This window comes from Oryx dammah, unplaced genomic scaffold (assembly GCF_014754425.2).
Source record: "Oryx dammah isolate SB20612 unplaced genomic scaffold, SCBI_Odam_1.1 HiC_scaffold_5, whole genome shotgun sequence".
Classification (NCBI taxonomy): domain Eukaryota; kingdom Metazoa; phylum Chordata; class Mammalia; order Artiodactyla; family Bovidae; genus Oryx; species Oryx dammah.
Window position 1 is genome coordinate 29465837 of NW_024070189.1, and position 22335 is coordinate 29488171.

At 38.6% G+C, this 22335-nt stretch overlaps 1 protein-coding gene across 1 annotated transcript in view; it reads right to left on the reverse strand.

Annotated features, from left to right (window-relative positions):
• Window positions 1–22335, reverse strand: part of MSH3 (mutS homolog 3) — a 195013-nt gene that overhangs the window by 13907 nt on the left and 158771 nt on the right. The window contains exon 21 of the mRNA XM_040239436.1: window positions 3061–3247. Coding sequence (XP_040095370.1) covers window positions 3061–3247 — 187 coding nt within the window. The remainder of the gene's footprint in view (window positions 1–3060; window positions 3248–22335) is intronic.

The window sequence follows — 22335 nt, forward strand, 5'->3', positions numbered from 1 at the left end:
TTTTGAAGTATCCAAGATAGTTGTTTTGCATAATCTCTCTCAGTTTGGATTCACCTGATTGTTTTCTCCTGATTAAATTCAGATCAAAATTTAATGCCAGGAATATTACATATACATGTAGGTGACATAATCTTTCCAATATATCACATCAAGAGGCATATGGTATCAATCTGATCTATTATTAGAGGGTGCTAAATCTGCTTATTTGGTTTAAGTGTGTGCCCATTCTTCACTGTACTGACACCTTTCTTCTTCTTAATTAATAAATAACTTGTGGGGTTACACTTTGAAACTGTGTGACTATCATTTTCTCCAACAATCTTACCATCTATTGATCATCACTGCCGGAATCGGTCATTATTGTCATAGTTGATAAATGTCAATTTAAAAAAAGCATAATATCATGTAAGAATCGAAATGCCAGTCTATGTCTGATGCAGGATATGACACGCTTGGGGCTGACGCGCGGGGATGACCCAGAGAGATGTTGTGGGGAGGGGGATGGGAGGGGGGTTCATAGTTTGGGAACGCATGTACACCTGTGGTGGATTCATGTCAATCTATGCCAAAACCAATACAGAATTGTAAAGTAAAAAATTAAAAATAAATAAATAAATTAATTAATTAAAAAAAAATAAAAAAATAAAAAAAGCATTCTCTGTTTATTAGCTGGCATTCTGTAATGTAGAGCTTTCCCTTCTTCCCATCCTACCACCAGCATTTTAAAATTTACTTTTGTGTTGTTACTATCAGTACGGACTTGTGAGTTACTTAATTAGCATTGTTTCAAAGCACACATTCTATGTGTTCTAGAAATCCTTGTCTTAGGGGAAGTTAACATCAAATCTTGGTCTAAAAATTAGCAGCAAAGGGTAATTGAATTAAAGAACTCCAGTTTTGATTCATCTGCCATCCACCTTATTAAAAGTCAGAACATATGTCTTCTGTCTAAAAACAAGTACAAATAAACTTATTAAGGCAGGGTTTCTTTGACAAGTTGCTCTTAAAATCTGCCCTGAAGCATCTTAGGACCAGCTGGCTCCCTGGAGCCCCTTCCCTTAGCTGACAGGCATTTCTAGCTGGAAGATCTAAGGGTTTGGGTTACACCACTGCCCTCATCAAGGCCACACTCAGCTTAATGCAGAAACACAGAGCCTCCCCGATTCCTCCTCTCTTCCCTATTCTAGCGATCAACAGACATCATGAAAAATAAAGATTTTCATCCATAAAAGGTTAGGAACTCTTGTTCCTGAAGAATCCTCTTCAATGACTTTCCTCCAAGATAAATTTTACCTAAAACTAACACTTTCTTCACCAACATTTATAATATCCAAAAACTGCTATAGAAGCAATGAAAACAGAAGTGACAAATTCAATTCTGTCATAATTTGTTCCTGAAGGTGCTTAAATAACTCTGGAATTTTGACAAACTGCTTCTGGCAGACAGACTCCAACGTGGCCCCAGCGATCTCCACTTCTCGTTGTTCAAGCTCTGGAGGACCCTCTTCCCACCCTGAAGAGCGCTGGCCCTGTGTACTCAACAACGTGATGGCAAAGTCAAATGCTCTGTTGCCTGTCTCTCGGCCTCTTGGAATGCCTCCCTCTGGGGGAAGCCAGACGGCCCTCTGTAAGGATGCTCGAGCAGCCCACGAGAGGCCCACGGGGTAAGGAACCGAGGGCCCTGGCCAATCGCCTCACCAACTCGCCAGCCATGTGATGGAGCCAGACTGGCTGACAACTCGACTGCAACCGCAGCAGAGGCCCTGAGCCAAAGCCACCCAGCCAAGCTGCTCCCAACTTCCTCACCTCCAGACACTCTGAGAGATCATGAATGACTACTGTTGTATTCAGCCACTAAGTTTAGGGGTAATGCGTTATGTGGTCATAGTAACTGATAGACTTCTACAGAGTAGATACAATTAAATTCAAAGTTGACAAATTCAGCTCTGTCATAACTGGCCCTTGAAGGCTCAAAAAAAAGGAGTATCTTAAATAATTTTTTATTAAATGAAAAATTCTTTAAATTCTATAGTGTGTTACAATTTTCAAAAGTTTCACACACATGATTTCATATAACCCCATAACATCCCTTTTTCCTCCCACCCTTATAATCGCTCTCCCCCTTCCCTCTCCCACTGGTAACCAACTACATCTGCAAGTCTGCTTCTCTTTTGTTATATTCACTAGTGTGCTGTATTTTTTGACTCTACATAAAAAGTGATATCCTACGGTATTTGTCCTTCTCTGACCTATTTCACTTAGCATAATGCCCATCTACAATGCTTAACATGGCAAAATTTCATTCTTTTTTATAGCTAAGTAGTATTCTTAACTGAATGTTTAAAAAAATCTGTTTTGTAGGCAGATATAGGACTTTATTGAATCCATGATATATAGTTTCTATAATGATTAAAGAAAAGTTCCTGAGCTATGCCTTTTTGCAAACACAGAATTTCTTTTTTTTAAGAAAATATTTATCTTAAAATATATCAGCATTAACTATGTAATGGGGAGAGTTTGATGAAAGTGACAGGGATGGAAAGTTTGCCACAAGTAAAATTGTACATTGAGATGCTTAGGAACAAATTCTGAAAAAAAAAAAAAAAATGACACACACACTGAAGGAGTGGAGTTACTAAAACAGAGACTCAAGAAGATCAGCTCAAAGGCCTTATATGGAGATCTTTTAGGATATCGCTGAAAAAAAGGATTTCGCAAGGCAAAAATGGCACTGTCTTTTATCTGGTTCTTTTCTCAAGGATTGGGTTGAAGGTAGACGGTCTTTGATCTTAATTTAGTTTGCCAAGGATAGTAAGATACAGTTTCTAGGTGGAAATATTGCCGAGGAGGCCTTTCTCCTACTGACCAGGTTTATTCCACTTCAGCTAAAGAAAGGAAGACACATCAAAGAACTCAAACATTATTTAGGGCCAGTCTACCTGGGTTCCACGTATAGCATCTGAATGATCAATTGCAGGAATAGGATCAACTATAACAAAGATAGTGTTGATTATTTAGAAACTGAGGTCAGGGTACAAAAAAGGTATGCAAGATACTTACATCTCTAATGAAATGTTCAAGTGTAGCATAAGCAATGGCAATTCCATCATGGGTGCTCGTCCCCCTTCCCAATTCATCCAAGATAACCAACGACTGTGGTGTTGCTTTTCTTATTATTTCTGCTGTGTCAGTCAGTTCTTCCATAAATGTACTCTGTCCTTTATATATGTTATCTGCAGCCCCCATCCTATAAACAAAATGACAATATCTTGATTTTCCTTCATTATTAGGATCCCAGACATTATTTTCTGAACAATCATTATAAAAGTGTTCCATGAGTCTATGTATTTTGAGCCAATAACAGCTGAAATTACATTAAACAAACCAAAAAAATGTTGTATGTAAACTGTGTCTAACATCAAATGGCACTTTATAGAAACATTCTGGAGAGAATCCAGTGTATTGGACAGAGCTCTTGAAAAGCAGGGGAACCTCTGACTAGGCCATTTTCTGACTAGTCATTTCAAACCGAAGTTTTGGTATTTACAGCGCAAAACAATACTTGTCTGAGTTGCTGTGTTTAAAACCCAGGAGTAATAGTATACTGTACAATCAAAGGCTTTTTCCAGTGTTTCCTTAAGATTCTACACTGATATTACAAATTAAAGGACCACATTGAATAAGATAAAACTATTTTTTATTCAAACTAAAAGTATGTAAGTTTAATAGCCTCAGATACCTAATACAGGTTTCTAAAGTGGACTTCATGGAATAGAATTGCATAAGAGATGTCAAGAAACAGGTTCAAAAGATTTGAGTTCGTTCCTATAAGACTTCTTAGAGCCTTTAACATTCTACTATACATTACGCATTTCTTACAGCATATCTAGTACATAGCATTTCAAACTCATTTAACCACGGACCCTTGAAACTTCCCCTGGAGTTTCAAGGTCTACAATAATGGTCTGACAATAATGGTCTACAGAACACATTTTGGAAAATGTACAAAAGAAACTGGGGTGCAGGAGTGAAATTAGGTATATGCACTCCAGGCAACTCAGTCAGCAGCAAAACCTAGAATCAACTCTGACCCACTAGCCAGCTTTGTAAATGCTGTAACTATTAATATTTTCTCAGCAAAATACCTTCATCAATTTAGCTTTTCTACAACAGTTCACATGTGACCCACAGCAGGATAATATATCTCTTATTTCTGGAGGAACTCATGGTGAAACTGAGGCTTCATCAATCTGTGACTGGAGCCCTGCAGTGGGCAGGAGACAGAGTACAATTCCCTCCTATGCAAGACTGGTGGAGCCTTAGGAGAACTGCTCTAGTGGCATTTAGAAACTATAATTAATTACATCTCTGATGGAAGGAATGATGCTAAAGCTGAAGCTCCAGTAGTTTGGCCACCTCATGCAAAGAGTTGACTCATTGGAAAAGACTCTGATGCTGGGAAGGATTGGGGGCAGGAGGAGAAGGGGACGACCGAGGATGAGATGGCTGGATGGCATCACGGATTCGATGGACGTGAGTCTGAGTGAACTCCGGGAGATGGTGATGGACAGGGAGGCCTGGCGTGCTGTGATTCATGGGGTCGCAAAGAGTTGGACACAACTGAGCGACTGAACTGAACTGAACTGATGGAGGTGATATAGGTTTACTCAAAATGCTGCTGATATTATCCATTTTCAAATCAGTAACCACAAAACATAATTTCTGAAATGTTGCTAACTTAGGAGCATTCTGGTTACTTTATCAAAGTTCAAATTCCGTTATTTACCTCAATTTCAAAGTTCACTTTACCAATACATTCCCTACCATAAAGCAAGAATATTAAACTTTCCTATCTCTGCAACCACAGTGAATTCTTCAGAATATTAATGTTTGATCCTCACTTAATGATACTTTCTTTTATTCCTGACTGTGAACTGATGAAACAAACATATCTTTGGCTGACAATGAAATAGCTCTGATAAGGGCAAATGTCTGGGAGGGGGTGGTCTTTGATTCAAGAATGAGAATAACAAGCAAGCATGGGATAATATTTTAATGCAATGGTTTACATATAAAGCGCTTCTTAGAAATACTACAATAACAGAACAGTTTCATTGGAACTGCAGGAACTGTAGAATGCTCTTGAGAAAGATATTATAAGGTGAGATTTCAAATCAGGAGGGAAGAGTGAATGATCAATCAATCAAAAAAAAAAAAAAGATGGTAGCTAATTAGTTGCTTCAGGAAAAAAAAAATATCAACACAGATATGTCCTTACTCAAATCATATTCCATAATAAATCTATACAAATCTAAGAGTTGAACGTAAAACCAGAAACCATAAACATACCAAGCAGCCTAGATGAAATATAATCTCTAGACAGATGGGTGGGTGGCTTTATATATTGATCTGTGTGTGTGTGATCAGTCATGTCCGACTCTTTGCAACCCCATGAACTGTAGACTTCCAGGCCTCTCTGTCCATGGAACTTTCCAGGCAAAAATACTGGAGCAGCTTGCCACTTCCTATTCCAAAGGATCTTCCTGACCCAGGGATCGAACGTGCGTCTCTTGCATCCTGCATTGGCAGGTGGATTCTTTACCACTAGTGCCACCTGGGAAGCCTACATGGCATCAAAACATGTGAAATAAAATCCCACGGTACCAGCATGTCTCACAGTATTACAGGGTTTCTGTCCTTTAGGAGGCTGGGCCAGGTTTGGGTGGATCTTGGATGTATTTTTATTAAACAATGGTCTCGACTCTACTATAACACCAGTGGTTTTCAAATATCTTTTTACCTGTTAAATCCTTTGTTCACATAAAATCTTATAAAGGAACTCACTCTGCAGATGAGATAAAAGGAACACTGATGTGGCCGAGAACCCAGCACTATGAGGCTCACTTTCCCACCTAGAGGGGGCTCTGTGGGAATATTAACACCCTGTAGAACAGTCTGAAGGCCACTGCATTACTAGCAGCCACCACATTTTCTTTCACAATTCCATTTTTCCACAGCATCTGATGATTAAGTAGCAACGCTGCTCAGCAGACAATGAAGAAATGCTGGCAATTAAACAGTCACTGGGGTCATTGGGGAAGTATGTGTTTGTCACTGTGGCAACTGTTTATTGATAAAAATATTTTCTGTTAACTTCTCCTAAGAAATTTAAGAGATTCCTCTTCTTAAGAAATTAATTTTTCCCATAAACTTCAGCAATATAATAACTTTGTAAGATTCTGATGGACAAAGAATTTTATCACTAAACACATTTTCCTTTTAGTCTTGGTTACTAGGAAACAATTGAATAACATCTTAAAATAATAGCAAACAGCAACTGTGACTTTATCTAATGTTTCTATGCTAATTTCTCCTTGATCTTTGAATACCATTATACTTTCTTATTATCCTTCTCTCTTGTATATATCCCAGTAAACTGCCTAAAATAAGTTTTTAAAACAAGGCAGGGTTTAGCATCCTTAACAAAAAGTCTCTAATTTTCTATCACTCCAACAAGCATTTACAAGACATCCTATGGGACAATGATTCTGAATTTTTTCAAATGTTAAAATATATTAGAGATTTAAGCAATTTCAGAACATATGTCATTGTTATCATTCTGCCTGTATTTGTATTCATATGCAGTGAAAATGAAAAATGCACTCTTTAGGTTTCATCTCAGAGTTTGCTCTGAGTAGACAGGTTACAGATATGTGATTAAGGAAAAAAAAATCACTCCGATATTTTTAGGAGTGGAGGCTCACTAATCTTTCTAATCCCCTACCCACTCCTCGTCTATAACCCTTATATAGGTCAACAAAGCTTAATAAAGCATTAATGGAGAAAAGAAATTACTACTTGTTTGAATCAGTTTCTAAAGTCAAGAACACTTTCATGAAAATTTGAACAAGGGTTTGTTTTTATGAAGTCTTGATATTTTGAAATAACATTCTAGATGTTTCTAAATTACAGCAAATGGGTAGGCCTCTGTCCATTCAAAACACAATCTCTGGGCCTTATGAAAGGAAAATGCTAGCATGAGAGAAATACTACAATTAACAGGGGGAAGAAAGATTCTTTACATTGAAAGAAAGTACCTGGAGCTTAAATATCAAAATTGCTAAATAGAGGCAAAGACTATTTGTATGCATCAGGATTTTTTGACATGCTTTAAGTGCTTCTAAAATAATATATAAGTATATATTATTTTACATATATATGTATATATATGGCTTCCCAGGTAGCTCAGTGGTAAAGAATTCGCCTGCCAATGCAGCAGACTCAGGTTCAATCCCTGGGTTAGGAAGATTCTCTGGAGAGGGAAACAACAACTCACTCCTTGCCCAAGAAATCTTGTGGACAGAGGCACCTGATGGGCTATAGTCCGTGGGGTCACAAAAGAGTTGGACATGACTTAGCAACTAAATAACAACAGCATGCACGCGCACACGCACACACACACACACACACACACACATATAACTAAAAGTTACCATTTTAACTTCTTTAGGTGTATAATTCAATGGTATTAAGCACATTCACAATGCTATACAGTCATCACTACTATCCATCAGCAGAACTTTTTCATGATCTCAAAATAACTCTTTAAAAACTAACTTCCCAATCTCCCCTTCCCTCAGCTCGTCTCTACAATTTACCTCTTCTAGTTTCTCAGATAAGTGAAATCACACTCTATGTGCACTCTGCTTTGTACAGAAGGGCTTTTATATTAGCTCATTTTGCCTTCTTTTTGAAACTGAAGATGTTCTACTCACTTCACTTTGCTAAAATCTTAACACAATTCTGTACAGTATTGGTATCTTCGCTTGGGTTTTTTTTTTTTTTTTTGCATATTATATAAACTTTACAAAAGGAAAATAATCTCCTGAATAAAAATACTCTAATTTTTAAGAAGGATGGTCTAAGGGAAAAAAGTTAAAGTCTAAGAAGAGAAAAGGCTGAAAATGATTACCAAATATTGAAAACTGTATATACACCATGGCATTTAAAAGGAATAAAGAAATGTGAAGTAGTAGATTTGTATCACATTTAAGTAAACATAAACATTAACCCAGCAATGGAATGAAATCACAAATAATTTACCACTATACATGTGCACTTTTTAAAAGCCTGGAAGGTCATATACCTAAAGAACAATGGTTTTCAGGTAGTGGAATTATAGGTGATCTAAATTTTTTTCCTTTTTGAGCTTTTCTATAGTTTTAAATTTGCAATGAACAACCTTTAAAGTGTCATCAGAAAAACACATGTTAATTTAAAGAAATCACAATAAGTTAAAATACTTTGTACTCTACTGATACATTTAAAACACTTTATATTCTACTGTATCATTACTTTAAGACAAGGCAAAATGATCGTAATTACCAAGAAAAATAACCAGCTTTCTTCTACCAATATCAAAAATACCTTATTAGCAGTGATGAGATTATTATAATAGAAAAGAAAAAGGTTTATTTCTCTAGTTTACCTGTTTCTACTAACAGCTGCAATCAGATCACACTATGGTATTTAAAGCCAATTTATAACAACTATGACAGTGAACTGCAAATATAACCAAGCAAAAAACCACTACAGCAATCTTTCTGGGTCGATGGAAACATGCTGAGAATCAAGGCAGCAATCCAGGAATGCCAGGCTTTTATGGGCTTACATGAAACCACAACCACTAGAACCACCTACAAAGCACATCCAGGCCACGTAAGAAGGACACAGGTGTTTTCCTATCAAAAGAAGCTCAGTGTGCTGAGTGGACAAAACATCTACTAGTCTACTCAGGGGGATGGTCCCAAAAAATTCCAAGGAAAATAGTTAACTATCTCTTAACTAGTTTCTGTGAAAAAAACATAAACAATTAAAGCCATCAAAGGAAGGATAAGATTAATCAGTCATGAGGGTAAAAACTAACCATATTAATTAAAAAGTATTAGTTAATAAGAGGGGAATCCGACACAATCAAAGGAGGCATTGTTATAACTGTATGAGCTCGAGCAAATCACAATCTGTTGTTTCCCTTATGTAAAACGTCCAGCATTGAGACTGAATGATAGCGCCTAAACCTGGATATGTTTCTGAGTCACTCGCAGAGGTTCTTTTTTAAAGAACATTTTACTTAAAAAAATGTAAGCATAGAGGGCTTCCCCAGTGGCTCGGTGGTAAAGAATCCACCTGCAGTGCAGGAGACATGGAGATGGGGGTTCAGTCCCTGAGCTGGGAAGATCCCCTGGAGGGAGAAATGGCAGTATTTCCCAGCACTCTTCCCTGGAAAATCCCAGGGACAGAGTCTGGCAGACTACAGTCCATGGGGTCACAAAACAGTCAGACACAACTGAGCGACTAAACAACAATAAATAGTTGATTTACAATGTTGTGTTAGTTTCAGGTGTACAGCACAATGATTCAGATATATGTGTGTTTGTGTGTATTCTTTTTCAGATTCTTTTCACTTACAGGTTATCACAGAATATTTTTTAGAATTTCTGTACTATACAGTCAGAGAAGGCAATGGCAACCTACTCCAGTACTCTTGCCTGGAAAATCCCATGGCCGGAAAAGCCTGGTAGGCTGCAGTCCATGGTGTCGCTAAGAGTCACACACGACTGAGCAACTTCACTTTCACTTTTCACTTTCATGCACTGGAGAAGGAAATGGCAACCTGCTCCAGTGTTCTTGCCTGGAGAATCCCAGGGATGGGGGACCCTGGTGGGCTGCCATCTATGGGGTCACACAGAGTTGGACACGACTGAAGCAACTTAGCAGCAGCAGCAGTATTATACAGTAGGTCCTTGCTGGTTATCTATTTTATATATAGTAGTATGTAAATGTTAATCCCAACCTCCAAATTTATCCCTTCTTTCTTTCCATTTTGGTAACCATAAATTTGCTTTTTATGTCTGCAGGTTTGTTTCTTGAACTTGTTTTGTAAACAAGTTCAATTTTTTTTTTTTAGACTCCACATATAGACAATATCATCTGGTATTCTTCTTTCTCTGTCTGGCTTACTTCATTGAGCATGATAATCTCTAGGTCCATCCTTGTTGCTGCAAATGACACTATTTCATTCTTTTCTATGGCTGAGTAATATTCCATTGTGCACACACATCTTTATCCAGTCATCTGTCAATGGACATTTAGGTTGCTTCCATGTCTTGGCTATGTAAATAGTGCTGCTATGAACCCTGGGGTGCATGTATCTTTCCAAATTATACCTTTGTCCAGATATACACCCAGGAGGGGGATTGTTGGATCATATGGCAGCTCTATTTTTCAGTTTTGTAAAGAACTCCATATTGTTCTCCATACTGGCAGTGCCCCACAGTGTAGGAGGGTTCCTTTATTTCTAACACCCTCTTCAGCATTTATTATTAGTAGATTTTTTGATGATAGCCCTTCTGACTGGAGTGAGGTGATACCTCATTGTAGTTTTGATCTGCATTTCTCTAATAATTAGCAAGACCAAGAATTTTTTCATGTGCCTGTTGCCTATCTCTATGTTTTCTTTGGAGAAATGTCTATACATTCAATGTAATCCTTATCAAATTACTAATTGCATTTCTTCACAGAACTGGAACAAAATTTTTTTAAACTTTTATAGAAATACTGAAGATCCCAAATAGCCAAAGCAATCTTGAGAAAGAAAAACAGAGCTGGAAGAATCAGGCTACCTGGCTTTAAATTATAGTACAAAGCTATAGTAATAAAAATAGTATGGTACTGGCACCAAAAACAGATACATAATCAATAGAACACAGTAGGAAGCTCAGAAATAAACCCATGCACCTACTATGGTCAATTAATCTATGACAAAGGAAACAAGAATATACAATGGAGAAAAAACAGTCTCTAGTCTCTTCAATAAGTTGTACTGGGAAAATTGGACCATTATATTTAAAAGAACTGAAAAGATTGAAATTGGAATGTTTTCTAATACCATATCAGTCATTTCCAACTCTTTGGGACCCCATGGACTATAGCCTACCAGGCTCTTCCGTCTATGGAATTTTCTAGGCAAGAATACTGGAGTGGGTTGCCATTTCCTTCTACAGGGGATCTTCCCAACCCAGGGATCGAACCCAGGTCTCCCACATTGTAGGCAGATGCTTTACTGTCTGAGCCACCAGGGAAGTCCAATACCATATACAAAATAAATTCAAAATGGTTAAAGACCTAAATGCAGAACCAAACACTACAAAACTCCTAGAGGGAAACATAGGCAGAACACTCTTTGACATAAAATGCAGCAATATCTTTTTAGATACATCTCTTAGAGTAACAAAAATAAAAGCAAAAATAAACAAATAGGACCTAAAAACTTAAAAGCTTTTGCACAACAAAGGAAACTGTAAGCAAAATGAAAAGACAACCTACAGAATACAAGAAAATATTTGCACATGATGTGATTGACAAGGGATTAATTTACAAAACATACAAAGAGCTCATATAGCTCAGTTAAAAAAAAAAAAAAAGTACACAATTAAAGAAGGAGAAGACCTAAGCAGGGGTTCTTAATTACAGAGTCTCAAAACCTCCTTCATCATACTGGTAACACTTGAATCTCCAGGGAATCTACATTTCAGAGACATGCCTGGAATCTACACTTAAAATTAAACCAAATCAAACCCTCAGGTGACTCTGAAGCATTAAATTCATACAACCACTTCCCATCAAAAAGATGAAGTGAGATATCTCCTGTTTGGCAGACAAAGCTATAGGAGCTAAATAAACCAGAGAGACACTCATAAGATAACATTTCTGATGCCAATAAAATTCTCAACAGCCCACTCATTTAGTAAAATATAATGTGGTTTTTAGTGCTAGTATTTACTACCAACTAGACAAACACATACTGACTCAAGATGTTCTCTTTCTATTCAACCAGGATATATATTTTTTAATAAAGTATAAATACTCCACAGTAGGTACTCAATCAATATGTCCTGAATTAAACTAAATTGGGCAAACAGACCAGTTATCATCCACACAGCCAAAAGCAAACATTTAAGATAATTTAATTTAAGTATCTGAAGACCTATTACCTTCAAATTCTCTCTCAAAATAAACACACTGGAGCTATCCTGGTTACACAGCATTGCTGAAGCTGGGGGCCATAAGAAAGAGTTTACATGGGGAGCGCAGCATGAAAATTACTAAGCAGGGGCCACTTAATGTAAATACCCCTTTCTACCAACATTTAACTGTCATAAACAGACATAAATTATGCTGAGAGAAGCCAATTGTTTTGTTTTAAAACTAGACAATAATTCATCGTTTTTCTAAAACTTAATTACTGAGTCTAAAGCACTGAATAAGGTTTAAGTTTGCATTTATCAGGATAACAAAAAATAGATCTTAATTCAGTGATGCACTCAAAGATGTTAATGATCTTTGGAAATAAATGTCCAGAAATATTTTACTGATGAGCATATATATCACAATACACTGATATAAATATACCAATTATGGCCAAATGAATATGTTTGCAAAAATTCTATTTTTAAAAAATGCTTCTTATTCAGAGAAAGGTTCAACATTCAACATTCATATGAGGTTACAACATTCATCCCAAAGCCTCTTGTTTATAGCTTTTCATGCATTTATTTAGTAACACAGCACATAGTAGGTACTCAATAAATATTTAAGCAAAACATGAATTTAGTCCTAGTGTTGTAAATATCCAATTAATAATGCAAAAATAAACAATTTAAAGATACAGCCTAGAGCCACATGTTATGTATATATGTCAGATTTTATTATTTTTTCCATGGAGCACAAAAAAGATTTGAAGTGATTTGGAATAATAATATATTTATAACAGAAGAGTTACAATGAATAGGAAAGTAATACTACAAGCCATACAGCAGATTCTCAAATTTGAACAGCAAATATAGCATGAGCCTTTAAAATGCTAAATTTAGGGTCTCAGGCCAAAGATTCCAATATAATAGGTCTGTGACAGGCCTTTTTAGAAAGTAGCATTTTTAACAAGAATCTCAGATTCTGATATAGCTGTGCTCAGAATCATGCTATAGAAGTACTCATGGGAGAAACAGTCCCATGTAAGAAGAGAAGGGGAAAAACAAACCCTAAATTTGTTTCCACATTTCTGCCTTGAATTTACCTCTTGCCTTCCTGGCAATCAACACAAAAAGTAATTAAAGAGGAAGCAGCCATTGGCTGAAAACAAGAGGCCTGGTGGTTTGTTAGGGAAGGTCAATAAATTGCTTCAAATCTCTTTGTTAAACAGGCAGTGTATGCACATGAAGGAAAAAAAATTCCTTAGCATTAATAAAAAGTGATTTACCAGATGGTACTTTAAGTAAAACACATTAAGTAACAGGAATGAAAATGTCTAAGAGCAATTTTAGAGAATATAGAGAAACATCATCAAATGGGTATTCTTATTTTAATTCATTTTAAAGCATCAGGAAAAATTTTACACACTGCTGATGGGATTCTAAACTGGTCTAGCCTCCTTGAAGACCAAGACAGATGCACTTTCCTTATACTCTACCATCCCACTACTAGACAAAGTCCAGAATCAGCAGACTCACTTGTGTACTACATGTGTGTAAGACAGGTATCAGCACTTTTGATATCTGCAACCAATTTGGATATTAGATATTAATAAAGAAAAATGGATAAATTATGGTACATGCATACAATGGACTACCACAATTAGAGAAAAATGACTGAACTAGAATTGTATGAATCCATAACAATAAAGTTCATAAATAAAACACTGAGGGGGGAAAAGCCACTTACAGAAGTTTAAAAACATGCCAAATAATTCTGTGTATTGTTTCAAAACATACCTATGTTGTAAAAATACAGAGAAATTCATGGGGTAAAAACCAGAGTCAAAAAGGGCGGTTACTCTGGAGCAAGTGGAGAGGAATGGCACCAGGGAGGACTAAGGGTTCAGCTGTATTGGCAATGCTTTATTTCTTCAGGAGGGTGGAAGTTACATACAGGATTGCAATATGTCTGAATAATTTCATAATAAATAAACGAAAAGTGTGAGGGCATAATATTAAACCATACCCTAGTAAAAATTTAAAATCCTAGGGATACAACTGAATGTGGTCCACAAAGACTCCTTTCCAAAGGTAACAAGAACAGAAGGTGAGGACAAGGAATGGATAGGGAACAGGGCCCTTTCTACTAGAGCAGTGCAGTGCATCCCAGATGCAGCTTTCAGAGGCTGAAGAGTTCAGGGAACCTCTGCATGGCAAATATACACCAGCCAATAACAGTGTGATTCTAATCCATATGAACTGATAGGCAACTCAGGTCCTCCACAAATTAGGAAATAAAAGCAAGCTAAATAACAATAATGCTTAGTATTAACATAATTGGGTTTTTCTGGTAGCTCAGATGGTAAAGAATCCACCTACAATGCAAGAGACCTGGATTTGATCCCTGGGTTGGGAAGATCCCCTGGAGAAGGCGATGGCTACCCACTCCAGTATTCTTGCCTGGAGAATTCCATGGACAGAGGGGCCTGGCAGGCTACAGTCCATGGGGTTGCAAATAATCGGATACAACTAAATGACTAACACTAACATTTTAAAAAGAGAAGATTTATGTATACTTGTAAATTTGCAGAAAGTTGCATAAAGAACCATAAATAGATGCTGGCCTGCGGAGAAGGTAAAGATTTCACTTTATACCCCATTACATCATAAACAGTTTCGTAAGACGTTTCTATTACTTTATAATTAATCAACAGAACTCTCTAGCAAGGGCTTAGGGAAATGTCTCAATCTTGGCCACCTTCAAAACCATCTGGACACATGAAAAATTCAACTTCCAGACCCCACCCCAAATTAGAACCCCTGAGATTAGGGTCCAGTACCAACATATTTTAAAAGCTCCATTAAATAGAATCCAATGTACACAAAGGGAGGTGTTAAAAATGCAAATGGCAATGTTTCTGTTATGAAAATCAAAAACACCAGATATACTGATCTCACAGAAAGCCATCAATTCCTAGTAGAAAGAACTAGGGCTACTCAGAGGTTCGGTTAAAACTTTGGAAACATAAGATCTGATATGTTGTTGGGAAGCTTTAAAGCTTCAACCCCAAATTCTACGCAACTGAGTTAGGAAGAGAAGTTCACCCTCAGAAAAAAGTATTCCCAGACAACAACCAAATACACATTTCAGTAGACTCCTAGGAAACATCTCATTTTGACTGATACTATCCTAAATTGGTGGAGAAGGCAATGGCAACTCACTCCAGTACTCTTGCCTGGAAAAATCCCATGGACGGAGGAGCCTGTTAGGCTACAGTCCATGGGATCACTAAGAGTTGGACACGACTGAGCGACTTCACTTTCACTTTTCATTTTCATGCATTGGAGAAGGAAATGGCAACCCACTCCAGTGTTCTTGCCTGGAGAATCCCAGGGACAGGGGAGCCTGGTGGGCTGCCATCTCTGGGGTCACACAGAGTTGGACACGACTGAAGCAACTTAGCAGCAGCAGCAGCACCCTTAATTGGGGGGGGGGGGTGTTGGGGAGGTATTTACTTAATTACATGTTTATTTCAGAATTTAAAATATATTCATAAACCAAAGAAAAAAAGTCACCATAATGCCATATTCTTGACAATGATTTTGGAATAGAGCCTTCTATGTAGATGGTTTGCACTGCATATATTTACATATATAATTTCTCATACAAAAGTGGAATCATACCGAATGCCAGGCTCTGTAACCAGCTCTTTTTCATGTATTTTAACAAAAATATTCTTTTATGTAATACTACCTCTGGATGGGTCCACCAAGGCCAGGTAACTATAAAATGTATCTTCAAGTAGCTGAATAAACTAATGTGTTTAAAGGAGTTATCAGAATGAATACTATTATACTGGGCTTCCCAGGTGGTGCTAGTGGTAAAGAACCTGCCTGCCAATGCAAGAAACACAGGTTTGATCTCTGGGTCGGGATGATCCCTAGGAGGAGGGCATGGCAATCCACTCTGGTATTCTTGCCTAGAGAATCCCATGAACAGAGAGCCTGGGTGGGCTACAGTCCATAGCATCACAAAGAATCAGACACGACTGAAGCAACTTTGCTGTTGTATACGGAAACAACGAATTTAGTGTTGGCAACGTTTACAGCTCAGGTGGTGTCTTATGCAGTGACTGGTTACTACTCGAGTTCCTTAAGGCTGCCCCTGGTTCCTGAGCTCCAGGCATGGCTTCATGCCATCAGTGTGGAAGAAGAAGCTCACATCTCATGTGAACACCCACCGTGTCAGCTGCTGCTGCTAAGTCGCTTCAGTCGTGTCCAACTCTGTGCGACCCCATAGATGGCAGCCCACCAGGCTCCCCCCGTTCCTGGGATTCTCCAGGCAAGAACACTGGAGTGGGTTGCCATTTTCTTCTCCAATGCATGAAAGTGAAAAGTGAAAGTGAAGTCTCTCAGTCGTGTCCAACTCTTAGCGACCCCATGGACTACAGCCCACCAGGTTCCTCCGTCCATGGGATTTTCCAGGCAAGAGTACTGGAGTGGGGTGCCATCACCTTCTCTGACCGTGTCAGCTACTTCTTGAATAACAAGAGGAATGGCTCTACCACTGTTCCATTCTGTGGGGCTAGAGCCTCTGGGTCGACGATTCTTACCTGTTTCACGTCCTGAGAGTTTCAAAAGAGTAAGTGACGAGGTTATATTTGGTTAACGTCTTTCAAGGATAACAACTAAGACCAGAAATTCATAGTGGTTTCACATCCTTTAAAAAATATTCTCAAAGCCTGTAAAGCAGATATTATCAAACCTTTGTTCTATAGGTGTCAGACCTGAAGCAAAGTTTAGGAAAGGAGTGCTACACTAACATACGCATGAAGCCAGACTTTACAATCCAAAATACTAATGACACAGACTCTAGAAGAAGGAACAAAACTCAGATTTACTGAGCACCTATTATATGTAGGTGGTTTATATACTTAATTTTTATTTCTCACAATAATCTATGATTTAAGCAGTATTGTAGGAGACAGGAAGAATAAAAGAAAAGCAGGCCCTGGGAAGTACCACAAAAGAAACTAAAGAACCTCTTGATGAAGGTGAAAGTGGAGAGTGAAAAAGTTGGCTTAAAGCTCAACTTAGTTTTCTGAAAAACTAAGATCATGGCATCCAGTCCCATCACTTCATGGCAGACAGATGGGGAAACAGTGGAACCAGTGGCTGACTTTACTTTTCTGGGCTCCAAAATCACTGCAGATGCAGCCATGAAACTAAAAGATGCTTACTCCTTGGAAGGAAAGTTATGACCAACCTAGACAGAATATTAAAAAGCAGAGATATTACTTTGCCAACAAAGGTCCATCTAGTCAAGGCTATGGTTTTTCCAGTAGTCATGTATGGATGTGAGAGTTGGACTATAAAGAAAGCTGAGCACCAAAGAATTGATGCTTTTGAACTGTGGTGTTGGAGAAGACTCTTGAGAGTCCCTTGGACTATAAGGACATTCAACCAGCCCATCCTAAAGGAGATCAGTCCTGAGTGTTCATTGGAAGGACTGACGCTGAAGCTGAAACTCCAGTACTTTGGCCACCTGATGCGAAGAGCTGACTCACTGGAAAAGACCCTGATGCTGGGAAAGATTGAGGGCAGGAGAAGGGGACGACAGAGGATGAGATGGTTGGATGGCATAACCAACTCAATGGACATGGGTTTGGGTGGACTCCAGGAGTTGGTGATGGACAGGGAGGCCTGGTGTGCTGTGGTTCATGGGGTCACAAAGAGTCGAACACGACTGAGCGACTGAACTGAATTATTGATAAACTGGATGCTACAAGGCTGCACGTGGAACAAGTGCAGAGGCAACAGTTCATAATCTTGAAAACAAGATATGATCCTGGGGCTGGAAAACCAACCCCAGACTGTTTCTCAACTGGCGTCTCAGAGTCATATGTTTTACATATCTGGTGGAAAAATCTATAGATAAGAATATTAGTCTTAGTTACCTATTTGTTATTGATTACTGTTTCCTAATTACTCAATGGTTAATGATCATTTTGTTCTTTGGCCCTGAAGGCCACATGAGTTATAGTTTAATTCCCCGCATATTCTTTCATTCACAGCTGAAAGTATAATAAAGCTGGCTTGGATTCAGTTTCGGCACCTTCACCTTGGAGTGGTGTTGGTCCCCTGATCCTCGCTTTTCTCTGAATTCTTGTGTCTCGCTTCTCATTCTCTCGCCATATAGCGCTTTTGGAAACCTTGCTTGTCGAGCTGGTCTCGACACAGTATAATCTCCATTTTTATAGGTGATAAAATTGAAACACTGAAAAGTCAAGTAATTTAGTAAAGGTCACATAGTTGTTAAATGGAAAAGTGGGATTTGTACTCAATTATAACACATCTTTTTTTTTTTCTTTCTTTAAATAAAACGACACGATACTTCTTTCAAGGCCCTAGGTAAAGTAACTAGTGCATGGTCAGGAAATTGGTTAATTTGTGTGGAAACCTGCATTTTCTGGCTCTAAAGCTTCCATCTTTTCCCAATAGTAACCTATCTACTTACATCTTCAGTCCAGTTCAGTTCAGTTGCTCAGTCGTGTCCGACTCTTTGAGACCCCATGGACTGCAGCACGCCAGGCCTCCTTGTCCATCACCAGCTCCCGGAGTTTACCCAAACTCACGTCCATTGAGTCAGTGATGCCATCCAACCATCTCATCCTCTGTCATCCCCTTCTCCTGCCTTCAATCCTTCCCAGCATCAGGGTCTTTTCCAGTGAGTCAGCTCTTCACATCAGATGGCCAAAATAATGGAGCTTCAGCTTCAGCATCAGTCCTTCCAATGAATATTCAGGACTGATCTCCTTTAGAATGGACTGGTTGAATGTCCTTGCAGTCCAAGGGACTCTCAAGAGTCTCCTCCAATACCACAGTTCAAAAGCATCAATTCTTCAGTGCTCAGTTTTCTTTATAGTCCAACTCTCACATTCATACATGACTACTGGAAAGACCATACCTTTGACTAGATGGACCTTTGTTGGCAAAGTAATGTCTCTGTTTTTTAATATGCTGTCTAGGTTGATATTACCAAGAGATAAAAGAATCCTGGTGACCCATCCAGAACTGGCCAAAGTCTTGGGTTTTATTCTACTTACGTCAAGTTAATCCAGCACCCGTTTCATGGATGCTGTCAAAAGACACAAAAATCCTGAATCAGAGACAAAGGACTTATTACCCATGTTGGTTTGCATCAGCTGTTAAGTCCCGTAGGGAGAAGGCAAAGGCTCATGATGGATGCCGATACTGTGCATGCAGTGGGTCGCTAATCAGGCAGAAACATTGAGCTTGAGGACTGACTACTTGTACAACAAACAGAAACCAGCTTGCTCACTGAGGGGAGATGTCACCTCTTCTCTCAATATTGCTACTGCAAGTCCACCTCTGACAAAAGCCTAGGTAGGGAGAAATCAGGTTTTCTTGGTATACTTAGCAGGTACATGCAGAGACACTCAGGCCCATGGCAGACTGCTTCTATCAATATAAACATGACCTTGAGGTCCATGAAACAACAGCTACTTAAAGGGTAAAGCATTAAGAGAATGTTCCATATTTATGTGTTTAAATCTTTATAATCTATTCATTTCTTTACTTCTTTAACTGATTCACAGTTAAAAGTTTGCTAATTAACTAGTGTTTTAAAGCTGTGCTCAATCATGCAGTATAAAAGACCAGAATCTATCTATGTTTCAGACAGATCTAGAGATCCAACTAGATTTAGATTTGATTTGTTTGCCCTGATTTCGTAGCTTGTGTTACAAACTTTTATCTAATGTTTGGTTGTCTCTCTTTTCATGACATTAGCAGCCATTTCTAATTATTGCCTAGATGTATAATGACATTAGGGATTGAAAAAAAAGAGGGGGGGTGATATTCTAATTCCACTATTCCCTCATTGCTAGCTGGAACAGTGCTATAAAGGGAAAATTCTTCTCATCATCATTTTGGAGAGACATGGTAGCTGCTTGATTCTCCCCTTAATCTTTATTTTTTTTTTTTTCCCCTTAATCTTTAAATTCTCATTCTCCAAAGTGACTAATGACTTCTTGTTTTAAATATCATGAATTCATTCTAATATCCTCCAAGGTGACCAATGCATCTTTTTTTAGAATCATAAATTCATGGACATAAACATACCCCAGTGTACATCCCTCTTAAACATGTTCAAATTACCACTCAAAAACAAAACAAGTCCCTTACTGGATTTCTAACCTCCTCTTCCCAGCCATCTGCTCCAGTGTCATCTACTAACTCTATTTCCTAACCTCTCACTTACTGTTGAACCCTCTGTAACTGGAGGGTTAAAATTATAACCTCCCACCACCCAAACATAATGGTTCTTGCAAAGGTCACTCCAGTTCCAGTTCAGTCGCTCAGTCGTGTCCAACTCTTTGCGACCCCATGAATCGCAGCACACCAGGCCTCCCTGTCCATCACCAACTCCCGGAGTTCACTCAGACTCACGTCCATCGAGTCAGTGATGCCATCCAGCCATCTCATCCTCTGTCATCCCCTTCTCCTCCTGCCCCCAATCCCTCCCAGCATCACAGTCTTTTCCAATGAGTCAACTCTTCACATGAGGTGGCCAAAGTACTGGAGTTTCAGCTTTAGCATCAGTCCTTCCAAAGAAATCCCAGGGCTGATCTCCTTTAGAATAGACTGGTTGGATCTCCTTGCAGTCCAAGGGACTCTCAAGAGTCTTCTCCAACACCACAGTTCAAAAGCATCAATTCTTCGGTGCTCAGCCTTCTTCACAGTCCAATTCTCACATCTACACATGACCACAGGAAAAACCATAGCCTTGACTAGACAGACTTTAGTCGGCAAAGTAATGTCTCTGCTTTTGAATATGTTATCTAGGTTGGTCATAACTTTCCTTCCAAGGAGTAAGCGTCTTTTAATTTCATGGCTGCAGTCACCATCTGCAGTGATTTTGGAGCCCCCCCAAATAAAGTCTGACACTGTTTCCACTGTTTCCCCATCTATTTCCCATGAAGTGATGGGACCAGATGCCATGATCTTCATTTTCTGAATGTTGAGTTTTAAGCCAACTTTTTCACTCTCCACTTTCACTTTCATCAAGAGGCTTTTTAGTTCCTCTTCACTTTCACTAGTCACATCCATTTTGCTAAAACCAAGGTGGACTTCTGAGGCTTCATCTCATTCAACTACTGTGGACCACTTCTTCCTTGAAGCGCTCTTCCGCATGCTCCCATGATACTGTGATGTCCTGGTTTTTCCCCTACCTCTCTGGTTACTCCTCCTCTGTTGGTTTCTCAAGCTTATTCTTCTTACTCAGCCTTGACATGTTGGCAGTTCTAAGGCTCAATCTTGGAACACTGTCTTCTTCACTATACTCCCTGCCAACAAGATCCCATTCACACCCAGGATTTCACTCCCCACTTACACAAAGATGTCTCACAACAAATCTATATTGTTACCTTTCCTCTCTCCCTCTGAACTCAAATTTTATATTCAACTGACTACATGACAGCTTTCTTAAGGTCTAAAAGTGTTTCTACCTACCGCATATAGACATAAAGTCAATACTCAGTCATCAAAAAGAATGAAATAAGCCATTTGCAACACCATGGATGGACCTAGAGATTATTATACTAAGTGAAATAAGCCAGGCAGAGGAAGACAACTATCAGATATCACTCATATGTAGAATCTAATTTTTTAAAAATGATACGTATGAACATATTTACAAAATAGAAACAGTCTTACAAATTTCAGAAACAAACTTATGGTTACCAAACAGGAAACATAAATTAGGAGCTTGGGATTAACATACACACACTACTATATATAAAATAAATAACCAATAAGGATCTACTATATAGTACAAAGAATTCTACTCAATGTTCAGTAATAACCTATATTAAAGAATCTGAAAAAGAATGGATATGTGTATATCTATAACTGAAGCCAGAGAAGGCATTGGCACCCCACTCCAGTACTCTTGCCTGGAAAATCCCATGGGTGGAGGAGCCTGGTAGGCTGCCGTCTATGTCCATGGGGTCGGGAACAACTGAGCAACTTCACTTTCACTTTTCACTTCCATGCACTGGAGAAGGAAATGGCAACCCACTCCAGTGTTCTTGCCTGGAGAATCTCAGGGACAGAGGAGCCTGGTGGGCTGCCGTCTATGGGATCGCACAGAGTTGGACACGACTGAAGCGACTTAGCAGCAGCAGCAACATAACTGAAGCACTTTGCTGTACACCTGAAACTAACAACATTGTAAATCAACTATACTCCAATAAAATTAAAAACAAAACTAAAGTCAGGA